The following is a 23,127-nucleotide window of genomic DNA, read 5'->3' on the forward strand; positions in this document are numbered from 1 at the left end:
TGTGTTGATGGGGGTCCTTGTCCATCCTTAGGTCCTGCTGCTGATCTGCTTTATGGCCCCTGGGCCAAAGTTTTGCGAAATTACCAAATGAGCGGATCTCACTGTGTGTGATCAGCTTTTGCCAGAACAATATTTCTAAACTCACTCCTACAGTTACAATACAATTCTACACAGTTAACATACACAGAATACAAGATTTGGAGTCTGTGTGCCAATAACTCCTCTGCAACACTACTAAACTATACCCTATGCACAGTATCCCTCTACCCATACATAAGAGTGAAGTATGGTGGGATTTCTTAGTGTGCACAGGATATTCCCTCTATCTACATCTGCATTTATACCTACGAATGGAAGCTGCTGCACTGCTGGTCTCAGCAGAAGTAAAATAAGATCCTCACTCAAGACAAAAATAACTGCACAGATGTTATAATTGTAGTCTACAGAGATTTTCAAAATTAGTTCAGTGAAGGCAAGCAATTATGGATGCACCGAATCCAGGATTCGGTTCGGGATTCAGCCTTTTTCAGCAGGATTCGGATTTGGCTGAATCCTTCTGCCCAGCAGAAACTAATCCGCATTTGTATATTCAAATTAGGAGCAGGGAGCGAAATCACAAGGAAGTAAAAAATGTATTCCCCTTCCCACCCCTAATATGCAAATAAGTATTCCATTCGGTATTCGGCCAAATCTTTCACAAAGGGTTCGGGGGTTCAGCCGAATCCAAAATAGTGGATTCGGTGCATCCCTATAAGCAATAAAAAAATAATTCCACTTATCATTGAATAAATGCCAATATTTAGGGAAGCAATATTCTATTCAATCAGCTATTGAATGAGCTACTGAATCTATCATCAACCCTGCTTACTGTAAATTCTGTAAGTAACAAAGATACCAATAGTAATGAAGAATACCAAGAATAAAACTATGGCCTCAGGACAAATGTGTATTTATAGATCGATATATTTCAATGAAACGCCACATCATACAAACAAGTCTGACAAGATCAACATTAACCATAAATGAAAGTGCTCTACACTGGTAAAACTCATCTGAACAGAAGCCATATTATAGTTTATATAAACAAGCATTTGTGTAGCAATGGGGGCAATTGAAATTAGGGATGCACTGAATCCACTATTTTGGATTAGGCTGAACCCCCGAATCCTTTGCGAAAGATTCGGCCGATTACCGAACGGAATCCTAATTTGCATATGCAAATTATGGGTGGGAAGGGGAAAACATTTTTTACTTCCTTGTTTTGTGACAAAAAGAAACCCTCCCACCCCTAATTTGCATGTGCCGGGCGGAAGGTTTCGGCCGAATCCTGCTGAAAAAGGCAGAATCCTGCCCAAAAACCAAACCGAATACTGGATTCAGTGCATCCCTAATTGAAATAGGGCTAACGAGCGCAGGTTAAATAACGGATAACAGATAAACAATGCAGAACACCATTATATTCTACAGAGCTTATGTGCTATGTAACCTGAGCCTATTCTCTTTTGCATGTCCTTACAGCTACACAGCAGCTTATTTATATAAACTATAGTAGAGTTTCTGAAGCAAACACAGCAGTTGTACCAGTGCAGGACAACACTACATGATATTTTACTTTAAAACACTTTCATTTTTTGGTGTTACTGTTCCTACATGGTGCATGCTGTTTATCAGCAGTTCACAAGCTTCTTATATCAAGGGCTCCGATCCTTATCATAAGCAACACCCTGACCTTACAACTTTGAAACATTACATTAAAATTACAGTTACAATAAGGCCTGGAATGACGAGGAAGACCATTTATCAAAATTCAAATTAGAATTTCCTATTCGATCCTTGATAAATCTGTTCCTATGTGTGGATTATGGCAAATGCCAGATGGGCTGCTGTAAAATGCCATAGACAGTCACTATTTATTGGGGCTGTTTGGGCCTCTGTGTACTTGCAATTCCACTGCCTATTCTGAATCCCAGCCAGGACCTGGTTAGGATAACCGCCATCTTCATTGTTTATATGGATAGCACTGTTGCCTTGCAATTCCAGCTAGGGCAATATCTGCAAGGAGTTTGTATGATCTCCCCATGTCTGGGGTTCCTCCCGCACAGACAGGTTATTTGTCTCCTCATACAATTACCCATAATGAGTATAAAATGATAGCAATGTAGAGTCCACTGGGTCAGGAACTGATGTAAATAATAAATAGTTTCTGTAAAATTCTGCAGAATATGTTGGTGTTATAATAAGGGGCTTATTTATCAAAATCTGAAATATCAATAAATTTTTACGAAAATTTCTTGTGCGGTAAAAGACTCAATAAATATATTTTAAAAAAACAGAATCGTACCAATTTTTGGGATTTGTCACCGAAAACAGACTTTTTCGGATTATTGCCTGAAAAACCACAAAATCTTCAGATTACTGAACAAAATCTGCCATTGACTTCAACATGAACTCGGCAGGTCTGAGACAGAGCACTTTTTTATTCAAACTTTCAGCACCATTAGGGTTTAATAAATCACCAAAAAGTTTTTTTTTTTCTACGAAACAATGGTGTTTCAAAGGGGTTGTTCACAGTCAAATACTTTTTCCAGTTTGGTTGTTTTCAGATAATCTCCCCGTGTGTCCTTACCCTTAAGGCAGCCGAGAAGATTCAAGCAGAATAGTCGCCTGGCGACAACTCACCTTTTTTTTCGGGCAACAAATCTGCCCGAACTGCCCCCCCCCCCCCGCCGACTAGAATCTAAATCCCAGGCGGGGTGGCATTTGGGGGGCTTCATTTTCCAAAGTCGTCCGAAGTTTCACTGAATCTTCTAGTCTGTCACTGACCTAAAGGCAGCTTTTAGAATAGATACAATTGTTGCTAATGCCACATATGTTGCTGACAAATGTATCAACTAATTTAGCAACTAAGTGTATCCAATTGTAACAGTTCAGAATCTGCTCCTGGATCACTGAGCTTGCAGATTAAAACAATGAAGACATGAATATTAAACGTAAACTTTGGAAAAACTATTAAAATGGGGAACCAAATCTGGTTATCGTGAGAAGGGCTGAAAGGAGCCAAAAATCCCTTAGCTAGCAATTATATGCAAAGTGATGCCTTCTGGAGTGATTTGCATGTCTCCGCCTATGATGCCTTAAGGGAGAATCAAAACTCTCATTTTTGGTATCTAGACAGTGCTGTGTGTATGGCATGAGACAAGTAAATACCTTCTGATTCCAGAAAGCATCACTTTGCGAAAAACTATTAAAAATACAAAATGTAAAGCAATTGAAAAAGTCTTTATTTGTATTGAACAATCTGAAAACAACTGAACTGAAAAAAAGTGTTTGGACCAGAAAAAGAAATCCATGGTGTCCAGGTGTCCATAGATCACCGATAATATCGTTTAATACGATATTCTCTGCATTTATGGTGGGAGACAACCAGCCGATATCAGCAGAAGACTTGGATATCTGTGTCCCGTCAATCGGCCCCACTGGAAAATTCTGATTGGGCACCTTTGGAGCCACCCAAACATCTGCCACTGTTACTGATGAATTGTCACATACAGGCAGAATTCTATTATTTCTACCTGTATATCTGACAATTCAGCTCTATCACGAATGATCTTTCATGCGTCCAACTGTTACATCTATGGAACCTTAAAAATAAAAGCCTACATTTGCCTGGAGATAAAAGTTATAGCCAAAAATAAACCAACTTTCTGGCCAAGCAGCAGGTGGGTCTCATAGCCAGGGCCAATTGCTACACCCTTAGTAGACCCCAAGCTATGTTTCTTAGACCTTGGGTTCTCAGATGCTGCAGGCCTACAATTCCCAGCATGCTCCAACAATAATAGGTGTAGATATTGGACCCGTTATCCGGAAACCCATTATCCAGAAAGATCTGATTTATGGAAAGCCCGTCACCCATAGATTCCCTTTTATCCGAATAATCCAAATTTTTTAAAATAATTTCCGTTTTCTCTGTAATAATCCTTATCTCTTAATAATCCTTATTGGAAGCAGAACCAGCCTATTGGGTTAATTTAATGTTTACATGATTTTCTAGTAGACTTGAGGGCTAGTCCACACGAGGAGTTTCGGGGAGATTTTGACGCCTGGCGACTAATCGCCTCGTCTTTTGAGAGACTATGCGTTTTCAATAGTCGCCCAAAGTTGCCTCAGTGAGGCAACTTGGGCGACTATAGAAAACGCATCGCCGCGTGTGCATTAGCGCGACTTTTCATTGTAGCCTATGGGGAAAAACGCTGAGGCAGTTTGGGGATATAGTCGCTCAAAAGACGAGGCGATTAGTCGTCAGGCGACAAAATCTCCCCGAATCTCCTCGTGTGGCCTTACCCCAAAGCATAACGTTCCAAATTACAGAAAGATCCATTATCCGGAGAAGACCAGATCTCAATCATTCTAGATAACAGGTCCCATACAATAAATGTGTGTTTAGACATAACATACAGAATTACAAAAAAAAATCAAATTGATACACGGCCAAAAGAGCTTACAATCTAAAACCATATTGTCAAGGCATGCTAGACATCTGAGCAGCCAGCAAAGAGAAGTTACAGGGCCCCATGCTAAAATCTTTTTTGAGGGCTCCTCAAAAAAGGACCTACTTAAAGGGGTGGTTCACCTTGAAGTTAACTTTTAGTATGTTATAGAATGGCCAATTCTAAGAAACTTTTCAATTAGTCTTCATTATTTTTTATTATTTTTCGTTTCTGAATGATTTGCCTTTTTCTTCTGACTCTTTCCAGTTTTCAAATGGGGGTCACTGACACAAGAAACAAATGCTCCATAAGGCTACAAAATGATTTGTTATTGCTACTTTTTATTACTCATCTTTCTATTCAGGCCTCCCCTATTCATATTTCAGTCTCTTTTTTAAATAAATGCATGGTTGCTAGGGTAATTTGGACCCTAGCAACCCGATTGCTGAAATTGCAAACTGGAGAGCTGCTGGACAAAAAGCTCAAAAACAAAAAAAATTAGAACAAATTGCAAATGATCTCAGAATATCACTCTCTACATCACACTCAAAAATATCTCAAAGGTAAACAACCCCTTTAAGTGAAACTGCACATCAATTAAAACTTCCACTGAGCCCTGAGCCCTCCATAATCACTGGACTCTCACCTGCTGCAATAGTTACACCCCAATGAGAGGCACACTTACATGTAGAACACTTCTTTTTTTTCCAACATAGGATTCTACACTCACAAATTCACTCATTCATTACATGGATTTATAAATGAGCAGACGTACACGGATAAGCAACATGGCAGCACCCACACGTACAATGCAGAGCTGTAGGGAAACACCCAGAAGTAGGCTCGCATAAAGACTTCCTGTTTCAGTCAGGAGATATTGCAGCTCTGAGGGCCACAGGCATGGTTACCTTTCCTGAGTTCCTTCTGCCAGACCGTCACTATAGTCGCCGCGTGTTTTCGGTGATGGATCAGCCACAGCGACAACGTCTGGACACTTTGCTGCGAGTTGCTCAGCTCCGACAGCTTCTTTTCCAGGGCCGGTTCGGTAAATGACGCCATGTTTACCCGAGTCCCCCCCCCCAGCCCAGAACAAGATGGCTGCCTCACCTCTCACCTCTCACCCCAGCACCGCGCGTCACGTGTGGTGGAACAGAGAGAGAGACGCGTTGCCTAGGCAAACCAGCGCACTTTTTGCACGTCACTTCCGCACGTGAAACCCTCCTAAATGTTGCAGTATAAGCAAGTCTAATATTCATATTAGAAGGACTTGCTGAAACTAAGCAACCGTACAGGTATGGGACCTGTTATCCAGAGTGCTCGGTACTTGGGGTTCCCCAGATAACATCTTTCCATAATTTGGGTCTTACCGAAAGTCTACCAGAAAATCATCTAAACATTAAATAGGCTGGTTTTGCTTCCAGTAAGGCTGAATTATATCTTAGCTTGGATCAAGTAGAAGCTACTGTTTTATTATTACAGCGACGGAACTCATTTGTGAAATTTTGGAATTTTTGGCTAAAAATGGAGTCTATGGGTGATGGCCTTTCCATAATTCAGAGCTTTCTGGATAATGGGTTTCCAGATAATGGATCCCACACCTGTATTAAAAGCAATGCCTTCCCTGTACTGTGAGCTGCATTTACAAATTTTTGGCTTCAGGATTGCTTTTTTGTTGTGGTCCGTATTTAAAATCATACCTCCCAACATGTTGGAAACAGAAAGAGGGACAAGAAGATGTGTGCAGGCTGTTTTGGACTGTATTTCCCCTCTCCTCTCGCCTCAGCGCCATATACATTTCCAGGGGCGGCAAAAAGGAGCTCCTGTATTTTTAAGAGCCGAATTTCCGGTTTTGAAACCAGAAATTTGGCTTTACTAGTGCGGGAGAGTGCAGTTGCCGTACTAGTGTTCCTGCCTCCGATGCCTCCCCTGCAGATGGGTAAGCCAGCGAGGGGGGCTGCATTTTGAGGAGCCGCCTCAGGCGGCTTCTTCACCTGAACCGCCGCTGCCTCTCGCTCAAATGTCTAAAAAACCAGACACTCTACAGGAGATGTTCAGTGAGCTCTGCAGCTGCCTTCCTCCTGATAAAACAGAGCCAGTCTCTGAGGAACTGAAACTTAGTGTTGTCTGTGCCGTGTGCTCTTTGCTTTGCTACTCCTGTGCAGATATCCTTCCAATGCTATATAAGGTGGCTGAGAAAAAAACCTTCTGTCCAAGGGTTATCAGGGCGGGTAGCAGAGCTTCTTGTGCACAGGGATAAGGCCTGGGTCAAACAGACTGCTGGTTGACTCTCAGTTCATCTGTCAAAAATCACATAGCACTGCACATCTGATCCCCACTGGAAAGTAAGACTGTCAGAGGTTAAATTGGTTCAAGTCCTTCCAAAACAGTGCTTCCTAGAGTGCTCAATTCTCAGGATGACTTCTAATAGGTTGCATTTAGTTACTGGGCCCTAGGCTCACATTAACCTTGCACTCCCATGCTCATCTACAAGCCTCTCTGCTGCTCTTATGCAAACTTTGTAGCTAGGTTCGTGCTCAGTTAAAGTGGGGAGTCTCGCCTCCTATCCGCTGTTGCTCCCATTCAGCAGCAAAGCCCACACTTTTTGCATTTCAGCAAGAAAACCTTCGCCTCTTTAGAGGGTTATGATGGAGACCTTTGCTTACTTACAGACTATTTCCTAGGACTGTACAGAGCACAAAGGTTGCCTGTCATAATTGTGCTACATCAGCTAGTGTTGGTGCAGCTGGAATTAAAGTGGAAGTACTTGATGGGAGTAGTAGGGTACTGGATGTAAGTGAGCTACTTGATATTGTACGCCCTCTTCTGGAAGAGTACATAGATCCAGTTAAATGGCATCTGTATGCCTGTCAGAGCAGTCATGACTTAGGGAATCAGTTGGCATTACTCAGCCTTGGCTCTTCTTCCAAGCCTACCCTCCGTGATATGAGTGTCAACGCTTGGAAGCTTTGCCTTCAGTTGGAGGGCATTTCCCTTTGCACAAGTATTAGGAATTTCCTTTTGTCAGTTGCTCATACGGTATCAGCACTGTATCCATTGCTGGAGAAAGCTGGAGACCAATCACCGATGGTCAGTGGGGCAGCCATGGTGGCCATGGGGGAAGTCAGCCTGGCTTGTGGATACCAAGATGTTAGCCAGCTGATTGAGGCCAATGCAGACTACTTAGCAAGTGAGGTCTTGGTTGGACTGAGGCACCTTTGGTGGAAGTATGGGGGCCCTCGGTGTGTGCTACAAGCAATGCTGCAAAACTCTGGCCCCAGCCTTCTGCCTTTGCTTGGGGAACTTGTTCAAGATTTGCTGTCCGCATTGGACCAATCTTGTGAAAATGGCATCCAGATTCTACGGCCAGTGCTGAATTCACTAGTTGATCACTTAGGTAAATATGACTGATGACACTTTATTGTAAACCTTTTTAGTGGCAGGGTGCTTTTGAGCAAGGCATTGGTTTACTGTGACGTTTAGAATAGTCATATTCGCAATGTGGACACAAAACATATCCGAAGGTTGAAGAACAGCATCTCTTATCGATTAGTGAATATAAAAGGAGCTCAATGTTCTAAATTTTCATTAGCCCTTATATGTGATTGAAAGGATAGAAACCTGGGGATAACTATTCCAGGAAATGAGTCTTCTCTGGGTGTCAATATCTGACACCCAAAGAAGACTGTATCTGCCAGCACCCAGATTTGCAGTCTCTTTAAATAATGCATTGATGCTCTCTGAGAATTTTTTCTGACTCCCATAGCGGCTTTTGAGTTGCTAGATCTGTACAATGTCAGTGAATGGACAACATAGCATCAGTGTGAAGAACTGGAACTATCAATTGATTTGTAACTTCAAAAAAAAAAGATTTGAGATCTGATATGTTAACAGATTCATGGCTTACATAATAATGGACAGTGAGCTAAGAAGTTCTGCTCATTGTATTTGGTCTATATCCCTGCCACAGTCAGCAATTTTAAAGGCTATCACAGTCTTGACATTGGTGATTGTATAAAAGGTTATTACCTTGTGGAATGGAAATTTGGAAAACCAGAAATCCTTTACCCATCAGCATATACCAACAGAACTAAAAGATGGTTAGTTAGATCAGGCTGATTCAGCTAGATAGATCATTAGCAGTTGACTGGATGCGAACACTTCTTGGCCAGTTGGAGGCTCGCCAGCTGCATATCACTATCCATGGGTTTTCTTTCGTCCCCCGGCCTACTCAGATTCTTAACTGACTACTTGTAATAACATCAAAGTCAAAGTAAACTTTATTGTCATCTGAGCAATTTACGAATACACAGTGAGACGAGACGACGTGGCTCCAGCTAGTACAGATCACAAAAAAGCACATAGAATACACAATAAATATGTAAACATTTGAAATGAGCAATATATTGGCAGATATTGGATATATACATGTGCAAACCTTTAGAATTGTGCAAATAAATTAACAGTAGATTATGTATTAAAGGAGTCTGGACAAGTAATCTACAAGGTTTGTGAAAAGTAGCAACAATGCAAATGTAGATGTAATGTGTGCAAAAAAGTGTCAACAGTGCTTTGTCAGCAGGAGAACAATTTAAGTAAAAGTAAGATCAGAGTGTCTCTGAGGTAGTCCAGGTGTGTAAAGTACAGAAGTGTGAAACAAAGTTCAGTTCAGGTGTCTCTGGAATGCATACCTCCCAACTGTCCCTTTTTCGGAGGGACAGTCCGTCTTTTGACAGCTCAACCCGCAGTCCCTCATTTGTACTGGAAAGTCCCTCTTTTCTATGCTCTGAACAGCCAGAAAAAGAAACAAAGTTTCTCACTTAATTGGCTTTTAGCAGAGAGCCCAGAACAGCCACAGGTGCAAATAAGATACTTTGTAACAATTTTGAGACACAAAAACACAGTTTAGATAAGGAGAAATATTTTCAAACTTTCATAACCTGCCAAATTTTGTAAAACAAACATGGTAATTAGGGGGTGTGGCCACAGAAAGGGGTGTGGTCAAAAAACTTTTTGTCCCTCTTTTTACTTCCAAAATGTTGGGAGGTATGTGGAATGTAGTGGGAGGGCAGGCAGTGAGTTAAGGAGTCTGATCGCTTGTGGAAAAAAGCTTTCGAGCAGCCTGGTTGTTCGGGCTTTAATGCTGCGAAAGCGTCTGCCGGATGGGAGCAGCGTGAACAGTCAGTGTGAGGGGTGTGTGGAGTCCATTGCAATGCAGGAGGCCTTTCTTGCACAGCACTTGTGGAAGATGTCTTGCAGTGATGGAAGAGCCACTCCAATGATGTTGTCAGCTGCCCTGACAGTCCGCTGTAGACTTTTCCGGTCAGCAGCGCTGGCACTACTGATCAGATGGAGATGCAGCTCGTCAGGACGCACTCTATGGTGCCCCTGTAGAACACTGTGAGGATGGAAGGCACAAGGCTGGCCTGTTTCAGTCGTCTCGGGAAGTGAAGACGCTGCTGAGCCTTTTTGGTGATGGAGACAGTGTTGGTGGTCCAGGTGAGACCATGTTGTTATTATAATACGACTCCGTGATAAGCATCAAATCAAATATAACTGATTTAAAGCTGCAGAAGTGTCTTCTGTGTGTTACTTACCTTGCCTCCCCCAGGATCACTTGTACTGGCAGATACTTTAGATAGCTTCAAGAAGGGACTGGATGGCTTTTTAGTAAGAGAAAAAAATATAGGTTTATGGAAAATATCGCTTTGATCCAGGGTCTGGTCATCTTGGAGACAGAAAGGAATTTCCTGAGGCAAATTGGCAGTTAGGTAGGTTTTATATAGACATAAAAGGTTGTCTTGATCAACATACGTCTTTTTTAAACCTATGTCAGTGCACTATATGCTGCCTCTAACTCATAGACCAGTTATTCAATACCTTCTTCACTTTTTTCCATGTTGAAGTGATAGATTATTGGACGTGCAATCCCTCTGCTTTCCATGCTTAGATTATCTGGAAATTTAAGTCCCAAACTCCATAAATGACTCTGGGTGGGGGATATGAAATGGACTGAGTCAGCCTATCATGGTTTTCTCTTAATCTAAGAATCATGCCTGGTTAAAACAATAAATATCTGTCAATTTTTGGAATTTCAGACTGTGTTTATGCAGCTTTAACCCTCGCCTTTTTTTTCTACATACATTAATTCTGTATTTGTCTGTAGGACAGTGGTATCCTCTAGAGGACAAACCTGTGGTGCCACAGTTGAGTCAAGGACAGCCCAATGTTGGTATCTTGGTTCAGGAAATAAAGGAATTACTTCAGGATCATATAAAACAGCAGCAGCTGGCAAGGGGAGAGTTACAAGAGGAGAATGAAGAGCTCTGAAAATATGACAAAGGTAATATGAACACATTTAATTTGAGTCAGCTAATTAACAACCCTAACACTACGAGGCTTACTTATACTCTTTAAAATGATTAATGCCAGAATAATGGTGTAAAAAGGTATGTCAAATAATTTGTCTTGGTATGTGTTTTATTTTACCTAAACAGTGGATTTTATGCAGTAATTTACACCACTACATACCTCGAGTAAACCATTAATCAACAGGAAACATTCAAGTGGCAAGTAATTTCTTTTTTTTTTTTTTTTATTTTAACAATTTTTACAAAAATAATACAATACCACAAAAATAAACAGATAACACATAAAAAAGAAAAAGAAAAAGTAGGATAGAGTAGAATAAGAATATGTAGGACCCTGGCTATCTCGCAACTGGGTACATCTGGCGTCCGCTGCATCACCCGCAGACCATCTCTCAAGCCTTCGGGGTTGCTTGGACCGGTTACTACCTTTATTATTTCGGCTGCCTCCCTTACCCATTTCCCGATGCGTTCCTGTCTATACTGCTAAGGAACCTCCCTTTATTCCTATTCTGATTGACATCCCTTTTAACTCGATTTATTTATATAACTAACCCATGGTCCCCAGATATCCCAATATGTAGTGCTCTTATTATGGATAATATATGTTATTTCTTCCATTTTTCTAGTGTGCTTTACCACCTGCTGCCATTCCATGCTACTTAGTGGGCCCTTCTGCTTCCAGTGTCTAGGGATTATTGACCTAGCCGCATCCAGCAAGTGTAAGGTAAGTGGGTCCTTTAATAAACCCTTTTTATCTGTATCAAAGCTTAGCAAAATCGAGGGGGCATCATCTAACGACAGATTGGTGTTAGTTATTTCTTTTATTCTTTAAGGATTTTACCCCAATAATCTTGCAATTCTTTACATTTACACCATATGTGCGTATGTGTCCCCCTCTCCTTGCCGCATCTCCAACATAAATCTGTGAGTACAGGAAACATCTTATTCAACCTAGTTGGAGTAAGGTGCCATCTAGTAATTATTTTGAAATTCATTTCCCTCACTCTTACAGCTCTAGATGATTTGTGGGCTTGTAACAAGATCTTGTTCCACATCTCAGAGGGGATCTTAATATCCAAATCTTTTTCCCATTCCCTAAGAGCTGTGTCTTTGCCCAGAGAGATATTTGATAATAAGAGTTTATATGTAATTGATATTACTTTATTAGGGACCTCTTTACTTTCCAGTAATTTTTCCCATTTGGTCAAGTCTCTATCCCATTCTTCCTCTTTAAATTTATAAGTATAATTTTGCAATTGGCAGTAGTTCCATGCATCTCTAACATGTTTTCCCCATTTATTCTGAATTTCATTTAATGGAATCAATTTATTATTGTCCAAGAAATCGCTGATTCTAGTTGGTCTCCCCTCAAGTACCCGCCAATTCCCAAATGCGCCACTCTCCAGGCTAGGTATAAAAGAAATGTTGTGTATTAAGGGTTGTAGTATATAGGGCCTTTTAGTCAAATTCAACTTTGTTCTATTGCTGTACCAAATCCTAAGTGAGGGAGATATTAAAGGGTGGGCTTTCACCTTGTCTGGTATACCTTTGGACTCACACCATAAATAATTTAACAGAGGTATCCCTGCCCACTGATGTTCTAACACTGCCCACTCTTTCTTCCTTTCTTCACCTGCCCATTGTTTAATACGTGTTAAATGAATTGAAATGTAATATAACCAGGCGTCTGGGATAGCTAACCCTCCTCTATGTATTGGTAATATTAATTGTTTATATTGAATCCTTGCCTGTTTGCCGTTCCAAATAAATTTTATAAATAGGGATTTAATTTTCTTAAAAAAAACAGCTGGTAGACTAATTGGCAGAACTTGTAAGTAATAATTCAGTTTAGGCATCAAGAACATTTTCAATGCTTGTACTCTCCCCATCCATGATAAGTTTATTTTATTCCATTTATTAACCTTCTCCTGTAGTATTGTCAATAAGGGGACAAAATTGCTGTTATATAAATCGGACATATTTGGAGTTATATTAACACCCAAGTATTTGATACTGTGGTTTGCCTTTTTAAAAGGAAAGTTGTCTGTTAGACTATCCATTATACTTTCTGGGGTATTAATGTTCAAAATTTTAGATTTTGTGAGGTTAACCTTAAAGTTTGATAGGGTTCCAAAATATTCTATAAGTGATAAGAGGCTGGGTAGGGAGGACATCGGATTTGAGACAAAAATTAGCATATCATCGGCGAAAGCTATTGTCTTATATTCTTTCTCTTCGAACTTCATTACCTCTATCTTCGCCTCCAATCTGATGTGTGACAATAGTGTCTCAATTACCAAGACAAATAGCAATGGTGATAGCGGACAGCCCTGCCTGGTTCCATTACAGATATATATTGGGTCAGATAGTTTACCATTCACTTTAACTCTTGCATATGGATCTTTATAAAGAGCTAAAATGCGATTTATTGTGGTCTCCCCTATTCCAAATCCCCTCAAAACTTTTTCCAAGAATGGCCATCCCACTCTATCAAATGCTTTTTCAGCATCAGTTGTAACAAGTATTGTTGGAGCTTGTACTTTGTGCCCGTTCATTTGCCCAATTTTCAATAATGATAAAATTTTATAAATATTGTCTTTTCCCTCCCTTTTAGGTATAAACCCAGCCTGGTCATCATGTATTAAATCCAGTAAGTATTTTTTCATTCGGTTTGCTATTATTTTAGCGTATATTTTTAAATCTATGTTTATTAGGGAGATTGGCCTGTAACTTTCACAAGACTGGGGATCTTTCCCCTCTTTTGGGATAATAGTGATGTTAGCTTCTTTTGCCTGTTTATGAAACCCACATAATCTATCAATTGTATTATAATAAGAACACATCAAGGGTATTAATTCTGTTTTATACGTTTTATAATACAATGCACTAAAACCATCTGGTCCGGGACTCTTTTCCACGGCCAACTAATCTATGGTATCGCTTATTTCTTGAGGTGTGAAAGGTAGGTCCAGTATATTTCTATCTTTCGCTTCTAAAAATGGTAATTGTGCTTCCTCTATAAATTTATCCATTTCCTCCAATTTGTCTTTATGGTCAACCCCTCCCTGTAATCTATATAATGTTTGATAGTACTGCTGAAATGTTTTGACAATGTTTTGTGTATCATAATAAATCTTTTGATCCTTGCCTTTTATTGCTGTAATATGAGTAGCACTATTCATTTTTTTCAATCTTTGAGCAAAGTATTTGTTACATTTATCCCCCAGTTCGTATCCTTTCTGTTTGCTGTTCATGTATGCTTTGTATGAACCCTGATCTAGTATTGCTTTCAGTTGTATTCTTTTCTTTTCTAGCTGCTCTAGTATATCCTCTGTTATTTTTATTTTATGTATCTGTTCCAAGTTCGAAATCTCTTTAAGTAAATTATTAATTTGTTTCTCTTTTTCTTTCTTTAGATTACTGCCAAGAGCTATCAACTGACCTCTGAGCACACATTTTTTGGTTTCCCACAGTGTCGCCACACTAACCTCTGGTCCTGAATTCTCTTTTAATATTTGTTGTAACATATCCCTTATTTTATTCTTGGTGTCTTTTTTATGTAACATTAAATCGTTAAACCTCCATGTGTATTCTTTGTCGTTTATTTGAGGTATATTCAGCTTTAATAAAATTGGGTAGTGATCTGAGAACAAATTTGTTACAATTTTAGCCTCTGTGACCCAGTTGAGCCCCCTTTGTGAAACAAATAAATAGTCTATCCGCGTGTAGACCTTATACTTTTTTGAAAAATGTGTGTAATCTTTATCTTTCGGGTGTTGGACTCTCCACGTATCAACCAAACATATCTCTTCCAATTTTTTTTTTATACTTTTTATCCCCTTATAGGATATATGGCTTTTCCCATTGGAAGAGTCCAATAATGGGTTAAACATCAAGTTAAGATCCCCTCCCATTATTACTACCCCTTCTTTAAAATTAGTTAACTCTTCTAAAAATTTCTTTAAAAAATTTACCTGTGCTGTGTTAGGCACGTACACACAGGGCCGCTCCGGCCATGAGGCAAGGTGAGAATCTTGCCTCAGGCGGCACGGAGCGGCCAGTTACCAGGGGCGGCAAAAAGCCGCCTCTGGTAACTTTAAGAGCAAAATTTCCGTTTTTTAAAACGGAAATTCGGCTCTTCTAGCGCAGCGAGCGCAATAGCGCTCACTGCACTAGCGATGCGGCCCCTCCTCCACCCGCTCCGACGCTGTAGTTAGAAGAGCGGAGCAGGAGGAGGGGCGGCATTGGGGCTGCTGCCTCAGGCGGCAGCAGCCCCTGAAACGTGCCTGCGTACACATTAGCTATCGTAAGCTTGAAAGCCCCTAGGTTCCCCTTTACTATGATGTATCTGCCTTCCTTATCTACTTTCTTCTCTTGAATTACAAATGGTAGATCTTTATGGATCATTATCAAAACTCCTGTTGCTTTCTTCTCGAGGTTGTTACTATAATAAACCTGTGTATAGTGTCTGTCCATTATCCTTGGGGTATGTCCCTCTTTAAAGTGAGTTTCTTGCAACAATATTATATGTGCCTGAAGTTTTTTACAGGTATTAAGGATTTGACTTCTCTTAAAGTGGACCTGTCACCTACACATAAAAAACTGCATAATGAAAGTCCTTTGCAAATTAAATATGAAACCACAAAAAAAAAATTTCATTAAAACATCCATACCTGTTATAAAGGTGTTTAAATATCTAAACTGTCAATCAAATATTACCTGCCCCTCCTCTATGCCCGTGGCATAGAGGAGGGGCAGTCAATTACTTTCACTTTCCATTCAGCACTTCCTACATGTCACTGTTCTCCTCACATTCCCCCTTCCCTCCTCAGGCTCTATAATTGTGTAGGGCACTGCACATGGACATTAGGTCCCTCATTCTGGTTCATACACAAGATTTTGGGGTGATACACAATTTCCCTTAATAACCGTGTCCACAAAATGGCAGCTGCCTGCTTGCTGTGATTGTATAATTCCAAGACAGAAGGAAACAAAATTTAAATAATAAATACAGTGTAAGTAAAGTTTATTTTGCTCAACTAACATGATAGAAAATAATTTGAAATTATTTCTTAGGGTGACAGGTCCCCTTTAACCGGTTCATTCAACCCATTTACATTATAACTTACAATTGAGCACATTCCCTTTTAGGATACCTTGTTATATCGTGTACCCTGTTGTTTTTTCCCTCTTGTCCTATATTGTCTACTCTAAAAAAATTATGATCCATCAAGAAAGAAAGATTTAGCCTAGGGCCCCAAAGAGAAAAAACAAAAAATAAGATGTAAGAAGAACAAATAAAGAAAATAAGAAAGATGAGATATCCCACTTGCATGGTGGGAGATCAATATGCCGCCTCAGACTTATAGAGGAAATATCCTCTTGCTGTTCCCCATGGGTGGCTAGGTGCGCCTAGGCGCAATTATGTGGGGAGTTATAGCTGCAATTTTTGCTGTCTCCTTCCAGAGATAGCCAAGATCTTATTCTAGATGAACCTAAACCTGGTTGGGTTGCTTGCCAGAGCTTAACCTTTTACTCCCTGTTTTTTTTTTTCCCTAATTTTCCATATTATTCTAGCTTTTTCCTCGACCTTTGATCTTATTGCTAAACTATTTCACTGCTACCCTCCCTTGTCCCCCCTCGTAAAGGAAAGAAGGAAAGAAAAGATCTAAGAGATCTTACATTTCATACCACTGTTACCCCTAAACATTTCCAAGATATCATGACTCCTGGGGGCATCTCAGGCGAGTGTGGCGAATAGCAGTCTTCCAGGGTTTTCAGTGATTTAACTATATCCGTGCCCCACCCCTTCCCTCCGTTGTGTTTGTTTCCCTTTGTTACATTGTACAATTGAGTGACCCTTATCCCTCATATCGATTAACTTGTGTAATTTGTCCTGTGAGGTTTTACTATTACCCGTATTGTGTTGCATCACTCACCTGGGTGTTCTTGTGTTTTGTTATTGTGTGATCTTTATTATTTCAACCCTCTTTATGTGCCTATCGTGCTCCCAGCCCTTCTATAAATGTGTTGTACGTAGACAGTACTTGTCTATCCCTTCAGTGTACCCCCTAAAGTTTGTTACCTCCTCCTCACTCTCTTCCCCGTGTGTAAATGACACTGACACACCAAGTGGCAAGTAAGTTCTGGTGCAAAAAAAAAAAATTGAGATGGATGAGTTCTTTATTTTCACATAGTATTCTCAAGCAGCTGCTTTCATTAACACCTGATTTTAACAGAGAGGTATGGGATTTTAGCACAATCCGGTAAAATAGTCTACTTATAGTTACATTGATGGGGTGAAAACAATCATATTGTTCCGACAAAATCATCCCAACAGTTTTAAAAATTTTCATTGTGAATCGGTCAGTGGATGGGACAGTCAGATAATCACTACATATGACTCTTGCGAAAGTAAACAAAGGAACAGCCATTGATCATATGTTAGATCTTGTAGCCTACGCAACAAAGATACAATGAAAGTCTCCTCAAATATCGTTTACCATAAATGGTGGAATTGTCCATTCAAATGATCGTTTTCCCAGTAAGATTGTTCACAGAGCAGCAACAAAATCTGCCCGTGTATGGCCAGTGTTGATTAACTAGCGCTTGTCTTTATTATCTACTGAACTGCATTCACATAAAGGAATGGCCCATGTTAACACTGTAATTCAGGTGGGCTTTGTGTCTTGCAGATGTGCTGTAACAGCTTACCCTGGAGGTCTAGTGGGGGGACGCCTGCCGGCCCGCCGCGTCTACTTCCTCATGCGCCAGTTTGTTAAGGTGGTGCTTTATAGACGCATGCACGCGAAAATTCAGATATTTAAAGGCCCATCACCCTGGTTCTCATTGCCCGTTATAGGTTTGTTCCTGGTGCTGTTAGCTTTTTGCTATTCTGATTCTGAACTTGATTCTGACTACCTGTTGTGACCCCTGCCTGACCTCTGTATCCTGATCCATTGCCTGAATTCGACTACCCCTTCTGCTAAATCCTTCTGATTGATCTCCCAGTTTTGACCCTTGCCTGCCTGACCTCTCTTTGAACGCTGCCATACCCGGCCTGATTTGTTTACTCTTTCTTTCTGCCTGCCTCGACCCGGCCTGTTCCGACTACAATTCCGTCTAACACCTTGTACCATGACCTTCTGCCCAAAGACTTTGCTAACAGTCGTGCCCCTCTGCTTATCCAGAAACTCTAGCCTTGCACCTTTTGTTTAAGTCCTTGTGGCATCCAAGTAGCTGAGGGCTCCTCCCGAGCCGAGACCAGGGTGCTTGGCATTTGTTCTGGTGTTGGGTGCCGACCGTGACATGTGCCTTCCGAGCCCAAGACAAATACCCACTCATATCCAGATCTCCAAAGAAGTGGGCGAGAAATGCACTCTCTTTCTCTCCCACAGATCCGTATGCAGGTGAGAAAACAAAGGCACGTTTACTATTGAAAACTAGTGAAATCAAAAAAAAAAAATGTAATCTAAGCAACCTGCCTCTGGTGTGCAAGGATATTGGAGTGATAGAGAAGGCAATTAGTAAGGTGAATCAGGGTCCATGATGTTTGTGGTGATGTCAAAGAGGAGATGATGTAATAAAAGGGTTGGAGCCCCTATCCCTCAGACTAATGGATAAAATAGGTTGTCATTTAATGACGTATGCCTGTTATTCACGCTGAAGGGACTTAATGGCTTGCACTAGATTTTTAGAGGCAGTATATATTTTGGGAGTTCCTTTTATCAGACCAATATTTCATGCTGAAAATTAATCACTCTAAACTCACAGCAGAGTACGGATGTGTGTGTTTCTATAACTATGCGTGTTTCTATAACTGTGCCGTGTTCTCAGGCTCTAGACACCCTGCGGCTTTCCCTGCTGTCACTGCAAACACAGGAGAGTGTGCTTCTGCCTCTTGCTCACAAGATCTGGCCCTGCCTGGTAAAGAGACAATTACAGTTGAGGCACTCATACTGCTGCGAGCCTTTCAGGTATGTCTGATGTGTACGTACAAGGGCTTTTTCACCTCAGCAAAGGAGAAGGATGGATAGTGTTGTACCTGTACTTACTTCATCACATTTTATCATGGGCTTTAAAGAAAAATACAAACCCTTATACAAATTAACTGCATCTCGCCTTTTAAACCTCACACCAGAGACTGAACATATGTGGGAGAAACATCCATATTTGGTGTCTGTTTTCGGTAGTTTGCCATAGTTGTGATGCAGACTAACTGCATAGCTGGGGCTGGGCAATCATTATCTGCGGCAACACAGGTCTAATTGCTCTACACTGAAAAACATCCTTGCAAGTACTTTGTGCTACAGTGACAGAGTTTTCCTACAGGTGGCCGCGATCTTTTGGAGGTGATAGAGTCATGTATGCTGTATCTGAGATCCAGCCAAAGAAACTGCAGGAGGCAGCAATAAGGTAACATACTAGTCTATAGCACACTGTACAGCTCTAAAGTGAGCTCTGTAGTGCAATATAAAACACCACTTTGAAACACGCTGCTTTAGTATTCTATTTACAATGTCCGACCATGCCTTCTCATGCTCACAGACCTGAGGGTGTTTTCTTATTTACACAAAGACCTGAGGGGATTACCACACATAAAATACCAGAGGCTATTGCTTCATGCAGAGTACACAGAGATCTGACAGCATACATAAGTTAATGGCTGCTATGCACCTCTGGCTCTTCTATTCCACACAAAGGAACATTTTCTCTGCTGTACTTTACTATATCTGTATGAAAAGTAGTTCTACTTTCTGTAAATGTGCATGTTAGCCTTTATTTCCTACATTGGTTTCCGGTCCGTAATTATCCTCCATAATCAAATCTGAATTATTTCATGGTATCATGAAGCTTTCAGTGCTATATTATTTTGCTGAATCAAGTGAACATTAGCTGCACACCATTGATTATTGATTCCATAATCACTGGTTGTAGACAGTTTATAAAAGTTTCCATAATTTATACTAGGATGGTTCTGACATTTACCTTTCTGTAATTGAAAGATGCAAGTAGATATTTATTTTCTACAAATAGACATGTGCCTGTGCTGTTAGATACTGCAATAGTGCACACTGGCACTTCAAGGCATACTCTTCTGGCTGTGGAACTATACTATCCCTATGTGTTGGTTTACAACATATGACCAATATAACAAAAGATGCGGAAAGATAGCACTTGCATTATTGTAGCACTTGCATGTTATTGACCTTAGCTGAAGTTGTTTTCATGACCAGCATATAAAAACACCTATCCTACTCCCTTGTGCCTTTCTATGGCCATGGAACTATTCAACGACTTTTAATATATATTATATATTATAGTAGGGGGTACATTATTATATTACTGTAATTGGCTTGACTTCTGAACATTTCATGGTAGACTGCAATCTCCAAAGAGACACAAAAATGCAAAGCACACACACATGATACTGTATTATATATAGTGGCCCATGAAAAAACAGGCCTTTATACTCAGTGATTCTCCTCTCGCCTTCCTTTTTTTTGCACGGCTTGTCCAGGATATAGTATGGCTATAGCTGTACCAATGGATGAGCCCGCTGACACTTCCCCATCCCTCTCTCATACCTATGCATCTAGAGCCCATGATGAATATTCACACAATGCATGCAGTAAAACTGGTCAGATGATCTTAACCCTGAAATCTTTGATAGAGTGTCGGCATTTGGCTGTAGAAATCGGCAGAAGTTGGTTGCGCTATAAATATCCTCAACTGCTCTCAGCTGAAGCTCAGACTACAGAGTTGGTTCCAAGAAAGGACAATTTTAAATACACTTTTTGATAAAATTAAAAAAAATTGATAGAACATGATTGACCCTTCTCTTTCAGTCCTCCTGCTGGTGATCTAATATTACCCCACGTATAAAATTGCTGACGCTACCATTTACTTCAGGGTGACCAGTCACCTTTATTTACAACCAGAAAAGTTCCTGGCGTTGCAGAGACCGTTTATACAGTAAGAACAGTTATCCCCAGGACAGTGAATAAGGGACAACATCTCCAGGCAAAGGTGGGTGGGGTAGTCCCCTATTAACACTTAAGCAAAAGGCACGCAGGCGCTGGTTTACCATTTGCACAGCAGAAATACCTGTGCTGGTTAATGGTAATCCAACCCTGCAGTGTCTGTTCCAGCAGCAACAGCATATACATTGCAGATGTTTTGTGTCATTACTATACTTCACACTGCACAAATGTAGTCCTTGCTATTTCAGGGGAAGTAACCTTTTATAGTTACCAAAAAAGCAAAACAAATCATAGCTTTGTAAATGCAGAACTTTTCAAGGCTTAGCTTTTTGTATTCAAAAATATGGGTAGGGACAGCCATATTGCTTTGATTCGCTATAGACTTCTAGAAAACGGCGCCATCTAGTGTTAGAAAATAGAAGTCTATGGAGAATGGCAAAGCTTTTAGGGAATGCACTTGCTTATGGGCACACTATTCACTCCATGTGGGATATTAAGTTAAATGAAGGTGCAAATTTTGGTTTGCTGCCCCTGTAAAGCAATATTTGTCTGACTATTCACATTCCAGCTAGTGCTCAGTCAACTGATGGGGAAACACTAGCTACAAAAATAATGATGCAAGTTGCCGGAGAGCAAGTTCTAAGACGTATCATTGAATAGAAGGCAGTCCCACAGAGAAGCAAAAAAGCTTAATAACACATTAAAGCATTGTAATGTTATTCACACTTGATTATCCAAAGGCAATTATAACATATTTAAACTAGTAATGTCCAAAGTTGTATTTTAGTCTTTTTTTATGTTTTTGTGCTCAAATGAGAAAAGCAGAATAAATGAATATCCAAAGCGAATTTCCCAGAATCTAACAAAAGAGAGCCGTAATATAATCCAAGACAACAGCATTAAATAAAATGGAATTACCAGTGGCTGAGTGGGTGCAGAATACAAACTTTCAGAGACATTTGGGAACATGGGTGGGTGGTCTTGAGAGCCTACAATTGGTAATTAAATATTCCCTCGTTTTAGCTATAGCTCTTTCCAGGACCTAAAAAATATACAAGGTGGGATGTCCATACTACACCCTTTCAGTTATTATTTGGCTAGTATCTAGTTTTCCTTGAAAACAACTGAAAGCTTGCAGTTTGGCCATGATAATAGAAGCACTTTTGAACACTCTGTTTATTATACACTGACCCACACTAATAAATCCCTTTAATAAATAGGGTTTAGGATTGATTCTTTCTGCAGAGTAAAATTATGTTGACCCACTACCAAAATGTTAGCTGATATTTGCCCCTTAACCTCACTTTATGCTGCTGTTCGGGCTCTTGTGATTGGTCCCTAGTAAGGAAAGGGGTGCATCTTGCAGTGATGTGGGTGGTGGTATAAAGTCACAGCAGTCCATTTGCCACCCCAGTGAAAGAGAGTGAGAGAAGAGGTGGGATTAAGGTGTTTAATCTGGGATGCCTCTCGTGCACTCTTTTGTGTATTTGTCAGTCGGACAGTGATCCCATAACAGTCTACAACTGGCACTGCTCACAAGGCATAGCTGCCTGCTTTTTAAGCTCTTTGCCAGGAAAATGGCGATGAGGACCTGTGTCTTGCTGGCGGTGGGCAATCATTCCGCGGCGGCCCATCTCAGTCTCCACTCGCAAGAAAGCTTTGACTCTGTGCTGACGTCCCTTCCCATCGCTGTAATCTAGGACACGACACTCGTAGGTTCCCTCATCTGAGAGCTTCACACTGGACAGACGCAGCTTGTGCGAGATATTACTACCAAACACTTTCACAATCTGCATGGAGTGGGGAGAAATAAGTAGTCTCATTTAAAGGAAAACTATACCCCTCAAACAATGTAGGTCTCTATTAAAAGATACTGAGTAAAACAGCTCATGTGTAAAACCCTGCTTCATGTAAATGAACCATTATCATAATAATATACTTTTTTAGTAGTATGTGCCATTGGGTAATCATAAATAGAAAATTGCCATTTTAAAAAATAAGGGCCGCCCCCTGAGATCGTACGATTCACTGTGCACACATACAAACCACATGTTAGGTCACATGAGCCAATTAACAGACAGAGTTCTGCCTTTTGCTTCCTCACTTCTTCCTGTTACAGTTAGTGTTGTAGTATTTCTGGTCAGGTGATCTCTGAGGCAGCACAGATAGAGTCACGAAATGGTGGTTCAAGGCAAGAGATGTAAAAGGGCAATATTTATGTAAATATATATTCCAGTTTGGTAAGATTCTTTAATATGTCATTCAATTTGATATAAACTATCTGTTGCT

At 40.5% G+C, this 23,127-nt stretch overlaps 2 protein-coding genes, 1 long non-coding RNA gene and 1 pseudogene across 4 annotated transcripts in view; 2 read left to right on the forward strand and 2 right to left on the reverse strand.

The window, feature by feature from the left end:
* Nucleotides 1–5,553, reverse strand: part of rprd1b.S (regulation of nuclear pre-mRNA domain containing 1B S homeolog) — a 32,203-nt gene extending 26,650 nt beyond the window's left edge. Inside the window, 1 exon segment of the mRNA NM_001095451.1 lies at nucleotides 5,396–5,553. Within this exon segment, the coding sequence (NP_001088920.1) occupies nucleotides 5,396–5,546 (151 nt within the window). The 5' untranslated portion in view covers nucleotides 5,547–5,553.
* A 1,361-nt stretch (nucleotides 5,554–6,914) lies between these two features.
* On the forward strand, nucleotides 6,915–9,290 carry LOC108702209 (annotated as a pseudogene).
* A 473-nt stretch (nucleotides 9,291–9,763) lies between these two features.
* LOC108702748 lies at nucleotides 9,764–14,437 on the forward strand. Of its 2 annotated transcripts, none has more exons than XR_005964662.1 (5): nucleotides 9,764–9,983; nucleotides 10,651–10,827; nucleotides 11,482–11,579; nucleotides 13,470–13,505; nucleotides 14,272–14,437. It is a non-coding gene; the product is annotated as an uncharacterized LOC108702748 (long non-coding RNA). The 2 variants fall into 2 exon arrangements; XR_005964663.1 differs by having other exon boundaries at nucleotides 10,656–10,827.
* Nucleotides 14,438–20,757: 6,320 nt separating this feature from the next.
* vstm2l.S (V-set and transmembrane domain containing 2 like S homeolog) overlaps nucleotides 20,758–23,127 on the reverse strand; it is a 30,595-nt gene continuing 28,225 nt past the window's right edge. Inside the window, 1 exon segment of the mRNA NM_001096444.1 lies at nucleotides 20,758–22,628. Coding sequence (NP_001089913.1) covers nucleotides 22,356–22,628 — 273 coding nt within the window. The 3' untranslated portion in view covers nucleotides 20,758–22,355.

This window comes from Xenopus laevis, chromosome 9_10S, assembly GCF_017654675.1.
Source record: "Xenopus laevis strain J_2021 chromosome 9_10S, Xenopus_laevis_v10.1, whole genome shotgun sequence".
NCBI classification, from domain to species: Eukaryota; Metazoa; Chordata; class Amphibia; order Anura; family Pipidae; genus Xenopus; species Xenopus laevis.